This window comes from Nipponia nippon, unplaced genomic scaffold, assembly GCF_047370975.1.
Source record: "Nipponia nippon isolate SJK-2023a ecotype South Korea unplaced genomic scaffold, ASM4737097v1 scaffold_2, whole genome shotgun sequence".
Lineage (NCBI taxonomy): Eukaryota > Metazoa > Chordata > Aves > Pelecaniformes > Threskiornithidae > Nipponia > Nipponia nippon.
In genome coordinates this window covers 87146713-87167817 of record NW_028262336.1, presented here as the reverse complement: position 1 = coordinate 87167817, position 21105 = coordinate 87146713, and the positions used below count along the sequence as shown (strand labels likewise).

The window sequence follows — 21105 nt, the reverse complement described above, 5'->3', positions numbered from 1 at the left end:
CGCCGCCACCCCCCACCCCGCACCAACGTCGTTCAAATACTCCCGCCCCACTCACCCCACATGACGCCCCAAACGGAACCCGCTCGCTTAACAGCCGGAAAGAAAGGGGCGGCATTTCTTTCGAATTTGTGTAGCGGCTCCCCTGGCGATTGGTTCGTTCGAGAGAGGGGGGGCCCTGCCATTGGCTTGGCAGCGGAGACTGCGCGTCGTGATTGGGCAGAGCTCGGGAGGGGGCGGGGCTAGTTAAAAGAGCCGCCCGGCGCGGCGGAGGCGGGAGCTGTGATCTGAGGCGAGCATGAGCGGGCGCAGCGGCGTCCCGGTAAGGGCGGTAGGTAGCTGCTGCGCGGGCCTCGCGTCGGCCGCTGGGGGCTGAGGAGCCTGGCTTGGGGCGGGGCTCGGTGACACCGTCCTGAGGGGAAGGGGGAGAAGGGGTAGCCCTTGTGGGGGCATCTCCCCGGGGCCCCCGTGCCCTTTGCCACCTTAGGCGAGGGACCCGCCGAGGCACGGCCTGACGGGGGTGGGAGGGCTAGCAGACCCGCCGGTCCTTCTCGCTCCCTCCTTCCGTTGCGGGAGGGAGCGGTGGCGCCTCCTGGAGGCCCTCGGGGGCTGGGGCTGGCCTCGGCCTGTTGCGGGGGGGGCGGTTTTAGCGCCCGAGCGCAGCGGGACCTTTCTGAGGGCGTTATCGCCTCCGCGGCTCTCCCGGCTGTACGGGCAGCACCGGGCAGCTCCCCAGCGGCCGGCACGGCGCTTCCCGCCGCCCGGGGTTCGCTGCCCGCAAACAGAGGCTCCTGGGGTGGTCCGGTGCGGGCGGCGGCGGGCTTGCCGGCGGCCCCGTCTCGCCGTTGTGGCTGTGGCTCTCCGTTTCCTTCTATGCTTGCTTCTTGGGTAGCGGAGGGCTGGTTGGCGCTGAGGGGCACCTGGGGAGGTGGTCCCTGGGCTACCCGCATTCCAGTAATACCGCTTTATTTCTGAAGCCCTTGAGTGCCAGCGTTTGGTATGTGCGCTGCCCTCCAGGATTACATTTGGATTCATCGCCGGCTTGTTTTTTCTGGTGGCTTTTTTTGTTGTTGTTGTTAGTTGGTTGTTGTTTGTTTTTTGGTTTTTTTTTTTTAATCGGCTTTTCAGTGTCCTTTCTTGTCTTGTTTTCATAGATTCTATTTATTTTCCGTTGTTCTTCGTATCAGCCTTATTTATCAGCTTCATGTGTCAGTAGGTCCAATCTAAAGCTAACTTCGTTTTTGTTAGTCTCTTAAATGTTTCTGGCTCCTTAAAAATGATTGATCATCTCTTCCCAAAACCTTCAGGATGACCCTAAAAAGTCAAAATTAATTTCTTTTTTTTTCCCCTTCATTCTTCCTCTCCCTCTCTCTTTTCCAGGTATAGCGTAGTGTTATGGGTGATACAAAAGAAGCTAAAATGCAGATAACACCAGAAACTCCAGGACGAGTCACAGTCCTGAATCCTTTTGAAAGTCCCAGTGATTATTATACTCTTCAGGAGCAGATTGTCTCCAGTCCTTCAGTCTTTAAATCAACAAAATCCTCATCTGTAAGATCTAGTCTTTATTTGTGTAACTATACAGATGTAATGCTAATATTTTGAAATGCATTAGAAAGTGTATTTTATTTAGTGTACTTTAATATATATACTAAGCCAAAGAATTTTGGTGGTATTTGGTGTTTCTTCTGATTACAGGAATATGTTGCTTTTAATACTAACACTGTCACTTAGTCTTCCTACTGTCCTGTTTTTGTTTTGTTTTTTTTTTCTTTAGATATTAGGTGTATCAATAGATTAGCATATACCTACTAAGTGCCAAAACCAGTTGAAAGTAGATAAATGACAGTTGTTGGATATGGTGTTCTTGTCCCACTTAAAGTGGAAAAAAACCAGTTCCTATTTACATGCTAAGCAGGCTGGATGCAAGCAAAACTTAATTATGCTTCTATTATGAGCTATCTGCATATTTGCAAAATCAAGTTAATGATTTTGTGTATATATAACATTTTTTAGTTGCAAATTACATTCTAGTTTGCAGTTGGAATTATTTTCTGATAAGCAGGAGAGATCACGCTGTGCTAATGAAACTAAAAAGGCTCGCTTGGTAGACCATTTTTCAAACAGATATTTGAACAGCATTTTGTAATTTAAATAAAGGGGGGAAGCTGCTTTATTTCTGAATTGTGTTTTGTTGTGTGCTGTGCATGGCATTATGAGGGAGACTTTGCAGGATGCATATGGGGTTGCAACTCCTCAGTCTTCTTGGAAATGTGAGGTGAAAGAAAGGTTGCTCTATTATTTGGATAACTTGAGTTACGTACAGACACTGGGTTTTCATGGAACCGCAATTTGATTGCGGCAGTCTAGAAGCGACTAAATTTTATCCCAAGTTCTGTATCTTTAGTAGATCTGTCCTCAGAAATTGAGAAGAAATGGGATACCTCAGTTTGCAAATATTAGCTATAACCTTCTACTTTATATTATCTTGTAAATCATTGTAATGCCACTACCGGGATAAAGAGGCTTGATTGACTTATTTTTTTTTTTAAAGTAGATCATTTAAATAGAAACTCTTTTGATTGTCTTTGACAGAAACTATATGGAAGTTAGGATTGCATTGTTCCATTGAGACTTGTCCTGTGGTTTTATTTTTATCTTTTTAGACTAGCAAGCATTAAGATGTCCATTTCTTTTTTTAGACACCAGGAAAATTTAGATGGTCTATTGATCAGCTTGCTCTAATAAATCCTGTGGAAATTGACTCGGAAGATGTTCGACGCCAAGCAATGTATTTGAGTCATGCTAGGTAACTTACCATCTGTTTTTATACAGTTAACTTAGCTTGAATGCTAGAACACTGTTCTTTTGCTTTATTACTGTTTCAACACAGCATTAAAGACTTTTTATTCAAATGTTTTAACATAGATTTTTATGTGTCCCTGATGTGGATATAATACTTAGATGAGGCTGCCTCTGTGTCGCTCTTTTTTTAATGTTAAGAACTGCTGATCCACTCTTGATTGCAGCTTGGAAGACAGCCAGATAAAAGCAGTCAACGGAAGCAAGAAAATGTCTTGCCAGTGATTGTTACAAAGCTACCTCTCCTGCTCCTTGTCACAACACAATTTATCTTCTCAGTGTTCCATACTGAGACCTGTGAAGTGTAGGCTTCTTTGGTCTTTGGGACTCCTGCAGAAGGGTGGAGCTGGGAAAGCTAGCTGGGTAAGCCCCCTTTTTGAAAGGTATAGATTGGGCTTAATATTGAGGAGGGAAGACCAATAAGCTTGCTGTCTTTGAGGAGAAGGAGATTGCTAGTTACTTGAAATAATTTGGGGATCTTGATCTCAACTTTTTCCTTTCGCTGGAAGTAACTTCCATGGGGAAAACAAATGAGTAAGTAAAACAGGTTTAGTATTCACAGCTCATCTTGAGGGATAGTCGTGCATACTAATAGTACAGAACAACATGCCACGGGAAGGCCACAATGATGAATCCTGTAGATACTCCCATACATTTCTCAGATACGAACTTGCACAAAGAATTGCACCTCATGGCATGAAGCACCACAGTAATAGAATAATAAAACAATCATCCTGTTTATGCCTATAGGACTTTCAAGTTCTGTTAGTGAAATGAAACACAGATAGAGGGCTGTTTAGGGCAAGAGTTCTCTGAATATTCGTAGAATCATAGAATAGTTTGGGTTGGAAGGGACCTTTAAAGGTCACCTAGTCCAAAGCCCCTGCAATGAGCAGGGACATCTTCAACTAGATCAGGTTGCTCAGAGCCCCGTCCAACCTGACCTTGAATGTTTCCAGGCGTGGGGCATCTACCACCTCTCTGGGCAACCTGTTACAGCACCACCGTGATTGTAAAAAATGTTGTGAATTAGACCTGTTGTTTTTAGTGTCTGACTGAACCTACATCTCTCTTTTTGAACAGGAAGAGGTATAAGACGGAATATGAATTTCTTGCTACAGTAGACATGTAGAAAGAATATAACTGTCCTCAGCTGTATCTGTGAATCACCATGTCTTAATGTCAGTATTATTTTTCTTAACATCTGTTTGTTTCCTGGCCTTCCCTAGCAGCCAGTAGATTTCAGACCCTAATGCTTTTTATATGTTATAAAGCCTTAAGCCTTATGTTTTTCGCGAGTTGATTACATTGTTTCTGGAAGCCTCTTAGGACACACACAAACTAGCTTTAATTTAGATGGCTTGGGTGACAATTCCAATGATAATTAGTGGCATGGCCTATAGATATCAACATGCGTTGTCTCAGTGGGTCCTTTCAGTCTGTCCCACTGTTTCATACCTGCTGTCATTTATTTTTTTTTTAGATCATCTGATATGACTAGAAAGAGGCTAGCTTGTCTATGTGTAGATTTGCTTCGTCCATGCTTGCATGTTTCAGTGTGGTACAGACCGCGGTGGTTATTTCTGGTGGCTGCAAACTGTACATGGTTAAATGCATATATATATATGTATATGTGTGTGTAAGATCTTGTATGGCAACTAATTTTAATTTACATTTAATAAATACTGCTTTATGGAAAATAGTGTCATAAACACAGCTCTTGACATTAAAAGTTCCTGATAAAAGAACCAAGTTTTTGAAGCCCATGCATAATGTTACACAAACTATATACTCCATTTCAATAATGCTTGCTAACAAGTCATTTTCTCAATTAGTTGCAAAGAACCACGAGTGTAAGAAATCTGGTGTGTAAATATTTCAAACTGTTAATTCTCCATTATGTAGTGAAAACAGTTTGGGTAGCAGCACAGTGTGAAAGCTCGTGAGCTCGTGAGCACTTCGCAAAGTCTGTGTATCATATGTAGACTTGATTTTGTGCAGTATTACCGTTTCCATAAACTGGGCATCATCTGTGTGCTGTGTGTTTATTGCACTGCTTATAAAATGATTAGAACTTTTTCTCTGGCAGACTGTGTTAGTGAAAAATAGGCTGTCAGTAATTGAGCAGACATAGTGACACAGTCTTGTCCACAAACTTTCCTCTTCCTTTATTTCCACTGGTAGAAATTGAATGTTTGCAGATTGGATGCTATGCTATTATATATTAAGTTTTAAAAAAAAAAATTCTATACTGCATCTTGCATATTGTTTGTCACAGTTGCAAGTGCTCTGTTGGTTGAAGTTGGATACAAGACTGGCTTGTTTTTATTGTTAAATACGTATGATTTCACTTTGTTATTTTCCTGGAATTACGCACTGAAGAAAAAACATCTTCTGCACTAACCAGCAATTTTAGTGGGAGCTGTTTTCCCAGTTCCCCTGTTTCTCCTTTGGAATCTGGCTTGCAAAGATGCTTATTACTTGTGATCCATTCTGCATAAATATACAATGATTGTATGCTTTCTTTTGGTACAATAACTGAATTTTGTGCAAGTGTCTTCACAGAACTGTCATTTTAGCATTATCCAGGCAGACGTAGTTGAAGATGGCATGTTGAAGTATTGCAGATCTATTCAAAGTCTGATTAGCATCAAAGAAAGAGGGCTGTGAGGGAAAGTTTATGTATGTATTAGGTACATATACGTGTGTTTGTGTAGCTAATAATGTCTGTTATCTGACTGATTTCTAAAATTCTATTTGCGGGTAATTCAGGTATACTAACTATGTATGAAAGTATTACGTGATTCAGCTAAGACGATGATGAATATTCACTGTAAAATTTTTTGAAGCTTATAAATTACACACTAGTAACTGAAAGTGAGACTTGAAGGTGACCGTTAAAGGAAGTATAAATGTAGAATCTCACACATCATTTGAAGATGGCTGAAGTAATTACTTTTTTTTTTTTTAAAAACTAGATTAAAAGCTGCATAAGGGAATGTATTAATTGATTCAAACTGAAATATAATATTGTGTCCTGAACTGAAGAAAATACGGCAGATTAGCTATTTGAAAGGGGGAACTCTGTGCTGGGAAAGTGGGATGTGTCAGGAATTTGAGTATACAAGCATTCCATGAGTATCTTCTGTTGCCCTTGATGTTAGTTACACCTCAGTTGTTTATTCTGCTTGATTTTGTAGTGAGATTCTTTGTGAGCCTAATCTCATGGCAACTTTAATAGTAAAATCTATTCATAGGACAAGTTCAACATAACTAAATGGATTATTTTGGAAGATCAGTCATGACTGAGTTTTTGTCTAGATAAAAATATTTGCTCATACAAGGAGTAAATAGAAGATTTGCAAATATGTACTTATAAATGGTACAGATCTTTTTCAAATGAACTGAAGGAACTGAAGTGCCTTTATATTTCTAAATTTATAGAATGAGATTATTGCACATAACGGCAAAAACATCATAAGATGTAGAGTTTAGTGTAATTTCATTTATAATGTTTCTCTTAAGCATCTGTAAAAGATTACATGGTTGGATTTTACTGTTGTTTTCCAATTATGTGATGGCTTTGATAATAGAGTTGTTTTTCATTTGTTACTTAGAATTGACAAGGAGACAGAAGACAGAAGGCAAAAAGCCATTGAGGAGGTAATAAAACTTTCTATGCTATCAAGTATTGATTTGTTTTAGCTACATACCTACAAGAAAGATCCATGTCTATGATAGGATTTCAAAACCCAGAAGCCGATTATATTTAACTGGTCAGTAAGAAAGTAATTTTGTGTCCTCATCCCTTGCAGTTGTAGTTGGAATCCAGATGGTCTTTTTCTTCCCATCTTCTTTCACATACCTGTAGGTCAAAACAGCAGATTTTTTCTTTTGTGTTGCTTGGCTAGTGGGAATGTAGCTGTAAGATAACTCTTATAAATAGTTAATTTAAGGTTAAAAATAATGATTGAGTATTTCTGGTTTTACAGTAACTGGTAGTGTTAGGTAGCTTAGTTTCTTTCAGTGCCTTTTTAAAAACATAGCAGAACCTTGGTGATTTTTTTGTTTCTTCCAAAGTCTGCTTAGTTGGAGGCAAGACTTTCTTCTGGTAGCTTGTAATTCTTTCTGTCCATTTTTCATTTTATTTTTTACTATCCATTCATCTAGCAGAGAAAGAAGTGTTTCAAACCTTCACTACAGAAATCTTCAATGTTATATCAATTTAAAAAAATAAAAAAATAAGGCTATGATAGGCAAGTCTTCCTTAGTGTTATTGACCTTTTTATACTGTTTCATGCTGTTGTCGGTTTCTGTCCCTATAAACAAAAAATGTTTTATAATTCCATAAAGGTGCTATGTAGTTGACCTGCAGCTAAGATAATCTGTTGTTCTAAATGTGCATTAAAAAGGATATTTCTTCTTTGTGAGGCATAAGCTAATGGATTATGCAGCTGAACAGCTTGAAACCATGTCTCTGATAAAAATTATGCCTTTAATAGTTGAGTGTTTCATGCTGAGTTTTTTCATTTGCTTTGAGTCTTGCTTTTATTGTGAGAATAGGATTTGTCATGTATTTCTTGAAGCTATGTAACAGTGTTCATCTCCTCAGCATCAGGGTGTTCTGGAGTGCAACTGTGACAGCAGATACAGTTTCTAGTTCAAAGAAAGAGACTGAAGTGCCAGGACTCATAAATGTTTCACTGCTAACTAGTTTAGCCAAATATACTAATAATATTGCCAAAAAGCCTTGGTTGACCACTTCTTTTACTGTTACTGCAGTGTCTCTAGCACTTCCGTGAAACAGCTCAATTGTTAAAATACAACAATTTAACAAACTGAAAATTTGAAAAGAATTACGTTAAACTACTGTGCAGTAAGCATGATGGAGGCAATTCAAATATTTAAATGAGTAATTAGTGTTAAATGAAAGCTTTGTACAATTTTCACTCTGCAGACTTGAAAGATCTGAGGTGGTACAGTCATAAAGAACTTGGTGGTCATCTTCAAATCAAATTTTTTTTTCTTTAACCTTTCTGGGCCTGAAATAAGGCAATATATTTTGGATATAAGGGATAACTATAGGTTTGGAGGAAGGAAAAGTTAAAATTCTTAAAATATAGTTCTGTGAGTAGCAAAAGGTATGACTTAAATCTTTCTTGGTCAGGGTAGTAATTAAATTTAAGTTGAGAGTCTCCAATTTTTAAAAATGTTTAGATGGTTTCTTTCTATTCTACTCTAGTTTTTCACAAAAAGACTCATAGTTCCTTCTCCTTGGACTGAACATGAAGGCAAGCAAGTTTCTCAGTTTAATTCAACTAAATGTAAGTTGCTTTTGTGTGTCCAGCCAAAATTATCTGGTTTTTGGAGAAATTATCAAGCATCGTTTTTTTAAAATGTCAATTAAATTTTAAGAACCAATGATAAAAGGTGGCACACCTGATAGATTTTTAGCTTTTCATAACCTGTCTTCAACCAGTTTAATTTACACACACAACTTTGCTGTGTCAATACTGGTAATAGCCAAGTCTTCTACTTCATGCTTTTCTTCCGATGTCTGCACGTCTGACTTACTCTGACTGCTTTCCTGCCAATACAAATATCTGGGAAAGTGAGTGGTGAAAGAAAATGGTGTGATGTGTTCCTTAGCTGTATAAAAAGAGCGCAGTGTTAGATTCTTCATCTTTATCTTCAAGTCAGACTGCATGATTTTCTGGAAATGTGTTTTACTTGAACACAGCCTGTTTGGCTAAGCATAAACTGAGTTTCTTTTAAATCTTCCTATTGTAGAGGAGGCTGCAGGTGACAAAGATCTGAGCAAAGTTCATGCTACTTCGCTAAGCTTTTTTTGAATAGAAAGGTGCTGAAATTCTCTTAATCAGCTATAATGGTAACCTTTCTTCAGTACTCCTTTCTAATCTCTTGCAAACTTTGATGCAAAAATTTTGTTTAGTTGTATTAAATATTCTAACTTACTGCTGCTAGATTTTAAAACTCTGTATGCAATGCATGCTTAAATTTAAGTTCTTATCTGTTTTACAGCCATAGACCTAAATAATATTTCTCCAATTGGAAGACAGCTAACTTTGCAGCCTGGGAAAAGCAATGGTGGGTAAAAGGCAATGTCTGAAATTACAGGCTTTCTCTGAAGTGAAATAACCCATTTTTTAATGGCTATTTAATTTGAAAAGGGAATGATTTTTTTGTTAATCGCTCCTGTAGAAATAATTTTTCTTGAACTGTATGGTACTATTAATTTTAATATCCACTTTTCATAGTCATTTAATTCTATTATACTCTTTCATATTTTTTGAAAAGTAAAAACTGAAGTCTTCTGTAGACTGTAGAGTGCATTTTTTCCAACTCAATGTATGCACTTTTTCTGAATTAAAAGGTGACTATAAGGCTGAGGTTTACGGGTAAATTACAGCTTCAAGAAACCTTTAATGTGTTGGATCATTTTGAATTAGAGAATCTTCATTATTTTCTCTGCCAAATAAATAGCAGAGATTTTAGATAAATAGGTAGCGGTTTTCCCCCGAGGTGTTTTGATGATCTTTCTCCCATTTCCTTTTGAATCCATCCTTTCTTCAGACACCTCTCCTCAGTTAAGAATGTCTCTCTAGAGGCTTTTATGTTACAACACTTGTTTTTTTATCTCTAGGCCTGAGTGTGCTGCATATAGTGTTTCCAAACCAGAATTCTAGCTTTAATTAACACTTTTCCTTATTGCAGCTGTAACTTAAATAGCTCAATTGCAAATGGAATTTGAAAGTGAATTTTTGTTTCTACAGTTTTAGTAAAAGGTCACTGCAAGCTAATTTTGTTGGTTTTATTCATTGCAGCTGCTTGTCAGACAGTACTGTCTTTGCCAGTGGATTTTAATTTAGAGAAAATACTAGGTATGTTGTGTAATATCTAAATTTAATTGTGAATGTCTAAATAGAAAACTTGGGTTTGTATTGTTTGCTGTTTTTTTTGTCTTATGAAATATTGAAAACCTAATGTATGAATGAAAGTTTTAAGTATGTGTTCTAAATAGACAGTTATTGAGTGTTGCATGGGACATCTGACTTACATGATTTGAGTGTAGACATAAAGATAAAAGAGGAGGGATATGGAGGACAATTGGAAATTGATTAATAATTCTGAATGCATAAAAGGTAGTCAGCAGAAGACACCCCCTGCCTCCCCCAAATAGAGCAGTTATTTAACTTAGCAGAGCTGTTTGACTTACGGATTGCTGGCCATGAGGCTCATAGCCCAACCTTGCCTTGAGCAAACCTATGCTCTGATTCTGTGCCTTTAATTTAACTGAAGCCATGGTGGTGATTAGAAGTTGTGTGGTGGCAAAAAAGCCATGACTGCTGAGTGGGGAGACAAGAGTCCAAATTAACTGTCTGAGTGTAACTGCTGTATCAAGCAATTGCTGCCAGCTTCTCAGGCAAGGGGGCTGGAAAGGCCTGTTCTTACAGCTCATATATGGGAATAGTGGGTACAGCCAGCTCGGAGGTTTTTTGCTGCATGCTCCTATCCCAGTATTGAAGTTCACAACCCTGATTGTGAGTCATCAAAATCAAAACAGAAAAACAGAACCATATCTATTGCTTTTGTATTTCATCTTAACAAATGCTTCCATCAATGCATAGTTTGTGAATTCAGGAAAAATTTCTTCTACAAGAAATATCCAATTAGAATAGAGCAAGAGCAAAAAAACTAATCTGTTAAGTCTCAGCATATTGTAATGGGTCTTTGGTAACATCTGTATGCTCTGCTACTGTAAACTGCTAACTGTTTTGACTTTCTTCGAGTTGAATCTGGTTTGCCTTTGAATGTATCACGATGACCATCAAAGCATATGGGAGACCTGAAAAAGGGTCTAGTTTTCCTTGGGTGGTATAAAATCCCCTTTTTCACAACTGAGATGTGAAGAATAATACAATTTTGGGAAAAGGCCAGTAAGTAGATGCTAGCCAATATTTATATAATTTTTTTAAAATGCTGACTTTAGTATTAGAGGATGATAGGCAGAAGTGGAACCGTGGTAGACAGAGTGGACTTTTTGTAATGATAACAAGTGATCCTTTGGGATAGGTGCCCAAATTAGGTAAATTCCTTGCTGTATGGGTAAATTGGATTAAATGTTTTAATTTAGTTATATATGTCTCTATAGTGGAAGATTTTTTTTTTCTTGCATTCTTATTGGAAACCACTTCTCCATGTTTCTAGGTGAATATTTTAGAACTGATGAATTTGCAGATCAGTCTCAGGAAAATCTGAGCTCTTCATCACTCAGAAGAAAGCTGTTTTTAGAAGAAAATGGAAGTGTATCTGAGTGTTTGTCCCCTTCTCTGCATAGTCCATGTGGTAGTCAGCCACTTGGAGTGCTTTGTTCAATTGACATATCTCCAGTCCGGTGCAGAAGCCCTCTGGAAACATCTAGTTCAGTAAGTAGCCTGTTTTGCGGGCTGGATGGGATGTGCCTTAGCTGGCACAGGAGTAGTTTTTAGAGCAGGCTGTACTGATTCTGTGTTCTAACCGACTTCATGAGATGAACCACCATGTTTTTAATAAGCCACAGCTGCTTTATGAGAGAGTAGGTGTTAGACCAAAGGTGTTGTGTTTGTTTTTTTTTAAATTCCAATTTCAGAAAAAACCCTATACGAACAAAAAAGTCTTGAAAGAGTATATTACTGACTTTTTATTATATCAAATTCTGCTGTGCTGATATTCTGTTGTATAGAAGGAATTATGCTTTAATTTTATGTTATGAAAAGGAAGCAGGAATTGATACATATACAAGACTTGAAGAAAGCATGTTGAAACTATTTTTTTCATGAAATGTGTATGCAAACAAGAGGCCTGCTTAAATCCATGAACTGCTGTCTAAAATACTAGTTGATACGAACAGGTGATATAATTATTTCCCTTATAGCTCATAAACTCATTTATGATGGAAGAAATGACTTGTGGATCTTTGAATGCAGCTAAATCTGCTTTTTTCTTTTCCATTGACCAGAGATTTCAGATGAATAGACATTTATTAGAACACAAAACGTAATGCCTGTTTTTTAAATTAAGTGAGATGAGTCTTATTCCCATAGCACAGCTAAACTGGTTTAGGTGGTATGGTTTCATCTGTTTGGTGGCTGAAGTGCATGGAAAAAAGGTACCCCAGCAAGAATGTGGCTTAAAAAAAAAAAAGTTGTCGATATGGTAACCTGGTAAAGAATTCCTACAACATAATTACAGTGCTGGAAGTGACTTTTCTTTTTGTACCATACTCTTCAGCAAGATCACAACCACTATTCTTTTTATTAAGGAAAAGTATTTTGTCTGCTCCTGAGTTAAATAATTCAAATAATATGGATTCCCTTAAAATATAAATAGTGGCTGGCTTTCATCTGCATTGTTACTAGTAAGAAATTGAGATTAAATACTTGACTATATACACAGATAGCATTAATTCCCTGTTTAGGCTTATCATAGTTCTTAAATATAATGGATATTATAGTCTTAGTTGGTATTATATGACAGTTTGAGTCCATTGCTCTTTTCCTGTGTGCAAACATAAAGTCCAAGTGAAGAGTTGCAACTGGAATACTTAAGCTAAACTAATGATAGAGATTGTTGTTGTACAGGGTTAGTTTTCCTCAGTGCTGCCATATTAAGCTTTTTAGTTAGAACACTTTTTACATACAGATATTAGCCAGAGTTTACATTATGAAAATATGCTTTTTTTTTTTTTTTTTTTTTTTTTTAACTGAAGGGTCAGTTTTCCTCAAGTCCTATTCAGGGAGGAACAAGGGCTTATAGTCTTGGAAGTATAACCAGTCCCACATTTCCAGAGGGGTCTCCTGCACATAATGGTTCTCCTACTTTTTCACCAATTGCTTTTCACATAAGAAAGACGCCACTGTCAGGTATGGTTTAATTGTATATACGTTATTCTTTCTTGACTTTACATATTTTGATTATAAAAACTGCTGCATTCTTACTGGAACTTTTTTCTGTTTGGAGACAAGTTACTGTGCTTGGCAGACCAGCAGTCTCCTCCTATATGACATACTTACTGTTTAGCAGTGAAATATCTTAATGATGTGAGACAGTGAAGTGTATCTGCTTGTGAAAAATCACCTAGGGAAAGTGTTTTAGAAGAAGGAACTGAGACCTAATAGGAAAGAAAAAAATTTAAAGGATTAATCTAGTGTGAGGAGGGGCTTTAAAGCCTGAACTGAGTCAGGTCACAATTCTGATTTGGCCCAACCTGAAGCATTTTAATTAGACAAAGAATGTTTAGCTTGAGTTTTCAAATCATGTGATCATCAACATTATTTGAAATGAAACTGACTAGTGAAGAAATAACAAACGCTTTGTGTCCTCGCTGCTCTAGAAAATGTTAGTATTTTATGTTTCATTCATTGCCTGGAAAGACTTAGCGCCATGTCTATACATGACTTTGCTCTGATGAGCCTTGTGGTGTTTCAACACATCATTATAGATGGCGATTGCATAGGTTTGATTTTCTTAAAAATTTTATTGCTAGCCCAGATTTTTTTAAATGCCTATAGAATATGTGCAATTATATTTTCTTCAGAAGAAAGCCACAGAACCAGACTTCACGCATTTTTCCTCTCAACAGTGTGTGGTATTGCCATTTGAAAATGCAAGGCCTTTGGTACAACAACCTATGTCATAGGAAACAAATTTGGTGGTAAAAAAGGGATAAAAACTTGCCTGTGCCATGGTAGTTTAAATGCAGTTTAAACTCCCCCTTGGAGCTGGGAGGCAGTACTCAGTGAAATACTATGCAGTTGGCTGTAATTATTCGAAGGACTGTAAGGTTTTGAGGATGATGATGTTAACTCCATCTGATATCTAATAGAATAACTTTTTTCTTTTTTTTTTTTCTTTCTTCTGTGGACAGACCAAAGAAAATTTACATTTCGTTCTCCAGATATTCCTTCTTCCTCAAATAGAATGACACCCCCAAGTACAAGAAGTCCTTACATAGATGGTTGTTCTCCAATTAAAAATTGTTCTCCTATGAGGCTTGGAGCATGTAGAGGGACTGCCCAGTATCAGACTTCTGTCATTAGAATACCAATTGCAGTCGAAAATCATCGTGAGGATGAGGAAGACAAGGAAAATGTTTCTCCAGCAGAAGCTCGGTTCCCAGAAATGGATAATGGAATAAACTTATGTCAGCAAGATGGTGATACTTTTGCACATGGTACACATCTCGTGGTAGCAACTGTGTCTATTGCACCAGATCGCTCGGAAGCTTGTCATCAAAGGTTGTCGTCATTTCAGGATGTAGAAGGCTCAAAGGAAAACAATACTGTAGATATGGCTGATGCAGCTGAAGTGTCGGAGGAGAACACTTGGATAAAAGAAACAATTGGCAATAGCAATGCGCCAATGACCAGCTTTATGACAGGGATTACTTTCAGTATTGAAAACTCTCGCATGTGCATGTCACCTCTTGCAGAAAGCAGTGCAATTCCTTGCGACAACAGTAGTATTCAGGTAAAAATAAAAATCTTTCTTTGCTTCTCTGTAAAACTGAGCTCGACATACTAACTTCTAGTATGTATACCATTCTGGAAGTAATTCTCTGCTTTCTCTTACTGGATGTGGCATGCAGGTGGTGTTGTGGCTTTTATTTCTTCCCCCTCACCCCCTTTTTCCTCTCTCAGTGGAGTCAGCATAGCAATTATAAATGATTTTTGTTACTATTTACAGTAACATGTTTAACTTAATCCAAACTAATTCTGACAGACCCCTTTATAATTTGCTTTTGTTATTAACTGATGGTAGTTGGTTTGTTGGATTAAGTTCTGTTAAATGCAAGTCGTATCAGGTATTGAGGATCTGAGGGGTTTATTGGTGATAAAAAATCAGTACATTTTTTAAAGTGCAGTACATTTTTTAAAGCCCTGCTTCTTGATTTCAGGTGGACAGTGGTTATAATACACAGACTTGTGGAAGCAGCATTATGGATACTGCAGGGGCTGAAAACAGTTGCAGAGAAAATGATGTGAATACTAATGTGTTTCAGAATAAATCTCAGCTTCTTAGAACAAAGGTAGGAGTTAAATTGTGATACAAAAGTGATAGGCTTCCCATCTAAAGCATCCATTCCCTATTTTATTCAGTTGCAGGGAGCCTGAGTGAGGGGAGAGACTGTCAGGTGATAACAGAGAGCATGTAGCATCGTTTCGAGTATTACATTGAAAACAAGGAATAAATGCAGGACAAATGTTGTAAGGTGGCAATAAAATTAATGTGTTCTATGACAAAGGCAAAGGTAGTTACAGAGGAAATCGAAGCATGTGCATAAAAGGTAGTTGTGAGGCTGCTCATGGCTTCTGATGTATTGTAGCCTGTCTCTTATTTTTGTTTCTGTTGGTCTTGCTCCTTTTTTTTTTTTAATTGTGAAGTTTTTAAATGTGTGCCTGTGGAGAAGCTCATTTTTGGGGAAAAAATGTCCACTGCTGCTTTTTGTAAACTAGCCTCAAGTTTCCTAGGCCATACCTGGCATGCTGACTTGGTGGGGAACTTTCTGGTTAGGTACAGTCTTTTGATTATAAGCCCTTTGATGACCTATCTCAAAACCAAAACAAACTACAAAAGACAATACGTATTTAGCAAGGCTCCCAAGCTCTTTATCTTGTGACCGATGGGAAGGAGTTCTACTTCTTCCAGAGAATGGGAAGCAAGGCTAGTTTCTTTGGAGGAGAGAACAAACAAAGATAATCTCCTCTCAGTTAGTAGTTATGGTCTTACGGTCTTATAAACTTAATAGTTTATGGTCTACTACTTGGCATTGTTTACGGTCGTTGAAGGGGAGACAGTACTGACCAGCAGTACCAGATTGTAAAAAGACTCAGGTTAAGCCCATTCAGCCCTGACTTCACTTCTGTCTGACATGCTAATGGCCACTTCTCTGCCAAGGTACAGAGCGGATTGATGGTGCCTTATAGACCATTGACATCAAATATTGAGCTCTGCTCATTTAAGATTAGGATAACTGGGCCCTTACAGGAAGAAGAGATGGATATTTTATCTTTAACTTCTAAAAATACCCATCTCTGAGGTCTTGCCCCAGTCACCCTGTAGGATTATACACGTGAATGTATTCATCAGAATTGTCTAACATCAAACCTGTCCTAGAGACTCGCCAATGTCACGCAGCTGTCTTCCCCGATGCGTCTTTCAGTTGCTACATCCTGACTAAGCCCAACTTTGCATTTTTGGATTAGGATTTAAGTGTGGAGGCTTAATAAGTACTTCATTCAACTCTCATAACAGACAACCCACAGAGAATGAAAAGAAAAAAGCGTGGCCATTGCTGGCTGAAGGAATCCAGTCTGGCTCATTCAGAGCATGAGCGCTCTGAAAGAAGGTTCTTGCTGGCAGAGTGTCTCAAAAATCCGTGCAGAGAAAACATGATCTTTCACTTCTCTTTTATTTCAGAAGGGGAAAGATGGGAGGCTAAGGTACTAATTGTAACTTGAAATTTTCAGATAGTAAGTTTTGATCTTGTTTCTTTTGGGGAATTTTTGTGAAAAATGGTTTTAAAATTAACTTTTCCTTATTAACCTAGGAGTGTTCCGTTTTAAACCATAAGGACAATCAGTTGCTGAGAGCAAAATCTCCAGAGAAGCAATCCTGTTTCCAAAAAGCAAAAACACATAGTACAGTATTTGGTCAAAATGCAACTTGCAACATTTCTGCCTGGAAACATAAAAATGAAAATCAAGTTCAGGGATTTCACAAAAATGGTATGTAGTTTTCTGATGGATGATTTAAATTGTGTTGTCTAATAAATTTTTATGTATATGACCTCAATTACCTGGATTATACATACTGTTTTGTTTTTTTAGTGCAAATATAATAAATTGGTATATATTAAGGGAGTTTTTAAATAATGTGGGGTTTTTCAGGTCTTATTAACAAATTTATTGGCATCATTAAGTGATCCTTTTGAAAATTAAGGTGGCTAGACTTGGTACAAAGAAACCAGAGTGTTTTTTCAGAATTGTGTTCCTTCTGTGATGAGGGTCAATTCCATGAGGAGCCTTGTTTTGGAAGTTTGGACATCGTTTCAGCTTAAATAGGAATATTTTAGATAGACTGAGCAAACCTAGGGTAACTTGCATAGGAGCCAATGTAACTGCAAAAACACCTACATTTTAAGACACAACTCCTAAAGGCATAAGGGAAATTTTTCTTGGGCGGAGAGAAAAAGGAAAGGAGTATTAGTTTTGATTTGGATTGCTTTTCCCTCGATCAGATTTATTATGTGGCTTCAGGAACGCTAGCGCTGGTACCGAGAAAGAGTCCCTGGACAGGAATGAAGTGCTGGGGGTGTGATGAGAGCAGGGCTGGGCTAACAGGAGGGGGTGAGTGTCTGCCAGCATCAGTCTAAAGTAACAGGGATGAAACTCAGCCGTGACTTTCAGGAGGAAAGAATAAAACTGGTGTTCCAGAAATGGGTCCCTGGAGTATGTGTATGTTTTATAGTAGACTGCAGACTGTTAAAAATGGGTGCTTTGATTTTAACACCAGGGTAGTCCTTTTATTTAAGTTTTCCATGTGAACAGCTGCATGAAAACTCTATTCCAATTATGGAAATTATGTACTTTTCCACAGTTAAAGTTTTAATTCTTGTAGTAATAAAATAAGGTGTACATCAGAAGAAGCCTTTTAGCAGTTCTTGGAGCAGTTTTTTCCTTGGTTTGACAGAAATCAAGGAAAAGGACAGGTGACAGCAATCTCTTAATAGGAAAATAGAATCTCTTCCCCTAAAAAAGCAGTTCTTGCTCTTCAAACTGCGTATCTGTCAGTTTGCTTTACCAACAGTACATCTTACTTAAATGATGGTGTTGTTACTTTAGTTGTACTCGTATTAATCTTGATCACCAGTCTCCACCAGTGTCTGCTAAGAACCCTTGTGTCCAAATTGATGCTCCAGTACCCTTTTGAAGGAATGTGAGAAGGTGCAATAAGCTTAATTGGTCTCAGTACATCATTAAGAGAACGGTGCAGCCTTCCTTCTATTAAAGGAGTAAACCATTACACTTTTACTTCCCTCTTATATTTAATTCCCAATACTATTATGTCTGCTTACAGAAATTACCAAAATATTTAGCTAAGCATTTAGAAATGTAACTAATTTTTGCATGCCACTTATTGCAAAAAGTACTAACACAAACAAACTCTTGATACTTTCAAGAAAACCACAGATGAACAAAAGTAATGGAATGAGGAGGGTCTGGAAGCCCGGAACTCCTTTTGCCTAATCAAATCAGATGTGGTTAAATTTGTTTGGATTTGTTTAAAAGGATCTTCTGGAATTGATAAACGTGAATGCGTTAAAAAAACGTATGGTAATCTTCTAGCCAGAGTGACTAAGAGGGGAAGAAGAGAGAGGGGAAATACTGAGATTTCAGGGCTCGGTGTTTGTAGAGCTCCAAAGCAAACTTTGTTGGATTAATCAGAAGTCTGTTCTAGTCTGTGCTCCAGGTGAAGCAGTCTTTCTCTCTTTTCGTGGCAAGGATATCCCACCCTGGGATACTGGATGGAGGTTCTGCTTCCTATTCTATTCCACAGCCCGCAGAAAAGCTTGTATCAAACTGATAGACCATGGCTGATGAGTAGCTGTTGGCACATGAAGCCTGAAACAGTTGGTCAGACCTAAATTTGAACGCAACTGACAACATTTTTTTAAAAATCTCAGAAGGGGAGGTATGAACGGAATTGCATAGCATTAAAAAGCAATGTGTTAGACCTGAGACTTGTGCACAAGCATTGTATGGATAGAACAGTTCTTGAAATATTTTCATTAATAACGCACCAGTGAAGGCTTTCTGAAAAATACACTTAACGAAATAGGGAAACTTCTATACCATCAAGAAAGCATCATTTGGTTTTAGTTCTCACATTGCAAAAATAGTAATGAAAAAAATGACTTTAGATTTCTAACCAGCAAACATGACATGCATTATTTTTTACTTCCATAGCAATTTAATCAGTATTTCTGTTATGCATATCTGATTGACAGTTATTGAACCTAACATCCTGAATTATCTATTTCATGATCTTGAAACAGTGCCCTGCTAAAAGCTGGAAATACACTGAACTGATAACTTTTAGGGGATGAATTTTGTTGAAGTAGAGAATGAACTTAGACTTCTGGAAAGCGAATTTATTGAATAGGGCGTTCAAAGCGTTCTTAGCTTTAGTTTGTAAGGTTTGTAGCTCGAAAACAAGACGTTACTTGTCTGAGATGTAAGAGTTATTTATGACCTTGTGTCTTTTCTGTTTCTCATAATTCTCTAACAAGAATCAATTGAAAAGGTGAATTTCAGATTTCTGGACTGTACAAAGGATTTATTTTTGCAAGTGTGATTACTAAGAATAGGAGTAATGTTAAAGGGGAAGATGAGAAGCAGAGTAGACCAAATTACGATCTGTTTCTGAACCGTTTGGCATGATATATATAATTAAGATTTGGGTTTCATTTTTAATTAAAATTTTTGATTCTTTATAATTATATGTTCAATGATCAGAGGCTTTCAGAATATTCACAAATAAGAAAAGCAATCACTAAAATATTTAATTGCACTCTGTATAAGTGTTTTCTTAAAGGTAAGGGGAAAGTAACAGCAGAAATGGGTGAATGTGAGAAGTAATTAAGGATCCCCCAAATAAATTGCTGGTGTCTTCTGTTTTATAGTCTTCAATTAGATGGGAATTATTTATTTTATGAAAACATGCATATTTTTTTATTATGTTTGTATAATTGTTTTGTAGAAGAAACCTATTGTGCAAATTATTGTGGAAATCATTTGACCATTCTGTTTCTCTGGTTGTACTTAATGCATTGGTTGGCACACGTTGCACAAAACGGTCATTGTTTACATTAAATTAATTTCCGTAGTTTTTAACGAGAGTCCTTTAACATGGGTAATTGTAAATTGAGTAGTGAAACAGAATAAAGCCATCTTTTTCAGACCTAGATTGTTTGTATTATTTTCTTCGCTACCATTTGCAGCACCTTTCATTTGAGTGCTGCCTGTAACAGGTGTATGGGCGTGTTGGCTGGGTGAGGGCAGCGGGGAGCAGAGGGAGCGGGGCAAGCCTTTGCTCTCCTACAGTTAAAAAATGGTTTCAGTTACTCTAATATATGGTGCTGAACTAAACGTGCAGTACCAGTTATAGATCCAGTGCTCTGCACATCTTTCCTGAAACTAAGTTTTATTTTTAAAGTTTCTGAATAAGGCTTTGTAGAATAGTGGTGACAGGATTAGAATGACTCATGTATGGGGTGTGTTTTTTTCTATTGCAATCAGTTAAACATGTTAATTGTCTCCTGTGATGCCTTTTATAAACATGTACTTTATAAATCTGATCCAATCCTTTACAATGACAGCATACAGGGAGCTGAGTAAAAATGGCCAAGTGACAACCAGGTATTGATTAAATGTGACCCATTGATTACCCAAGGAAACCACTGAGGAGTAAGGGGCGAGTACAGAAATTTGTGAGCTGTAACTCCTCAAAGATCTCTGAGGAATGCCCGTAGTATGTGGGACTGCGGTGTCTTGGCTTTGGGAGCTCGGAGCTGGCATCAGCAGAACCGGTCTATGATAACTACTGCAATCCCGGGCACTCTGGAGGGTAGTTTTACTGAAATGAACTTGCAGAATTCAATAGCTTCCCCCCTCAAAGCAAGCTTGGTCTCCCTAGTGCCTGTGGTGGGCGTTCAGCACTGAGGCTAGGAGCGCACAAAATAGGCTTTATGACTACACAGCCAGGTGGTGCAGCTTGACTGTAACAATGCAGTTCCAAGGCATAAAATGTTTGGGTTTGTTTTTTTTTTTTGAGAATTCTAACTCACCAGCATCTTGGCAGCACAAGCCAGAACGATCATTGCAAAACTTGTGGATTTTTGTGTAACACAAATATAATTGATGGTTTCTAGCCTTTTTTAAGGCAGTTCATCGGAGGCTAACCAATGATTTTCAATTGCTTTAAGGTCTAGGACAAAGACTAATGCACTTTTATGGTATGGTTTCCTCTCTCCGTCTGCATATCGTGTGCATACATGCACACAGCTAATCTGGTGTCAGAGAGAACTTTCCCAGAAGGAAGTGTAAGTCTGTGCAATTTATCTTTCAAAAGTAAATTCTGTTAGAACTTAAGACCAGTAACTAACACCATTACTTCTTTCGGTGC

General features: G+C 37.9%; 1 protein-coding gene across 4 annotated transcripts; it reads left to right on the top strand.

Moving 5' to 3' along the window:
• The first annotated feature begins 81 nt into the window (after nucleotides 1–81).
• Nucleotides 82–21018, top strand: BORA (BORA aurora kinase A activator). Of its 4 annotated transcripts, none has more exons than XM_087758283.1 (13): nucleotides 82–319; nucleotides 1378–1548; nucleotides 2700–2806; nucleotides 6477–6522; nucleotides 8102–8183; nucleotides 8902–8967; nucleotides 9705–9761; nucleotides 11089–11306; nucleotides 12629–12782; nucleotides 13787–14388; nucleotides 14816–14947; nucleotides 16469–16646; nucleotides 20906–21018. In XM_087758283.1, exons 2-13 carry the CDS (start codon nucleotides 1393–1395, stop codon nucleotides 20986–20988), a joined length of 1881 nt encoding a protein of 626 aa, XP_087614409.1. In that variant the 5' UTR covers nucleotides 82–319; nucleotides 1378–1392; the 3' UTR covers nucleotides 20989–21018. The 4 variants fall into 4 exon arrangements, with proteins under 4 accessions (XP_087614409.1, XP_087614412.1, XP_087614411.1 ...); XM_087758286.1 differs by lacking the exon at nucleotides 20906–21018 and adding an exon at nucleotides 18423–20649 and having other exon boundaries at nucleotides 16469–16650; XM_087758284.1 differs by lacking the exon at nucleotides 82–319 and adding an exon at nucleotides 672–994.
• The last annotated feature ends 87 nt before the right edge of the window (nucleotides 21019–21105 follow it).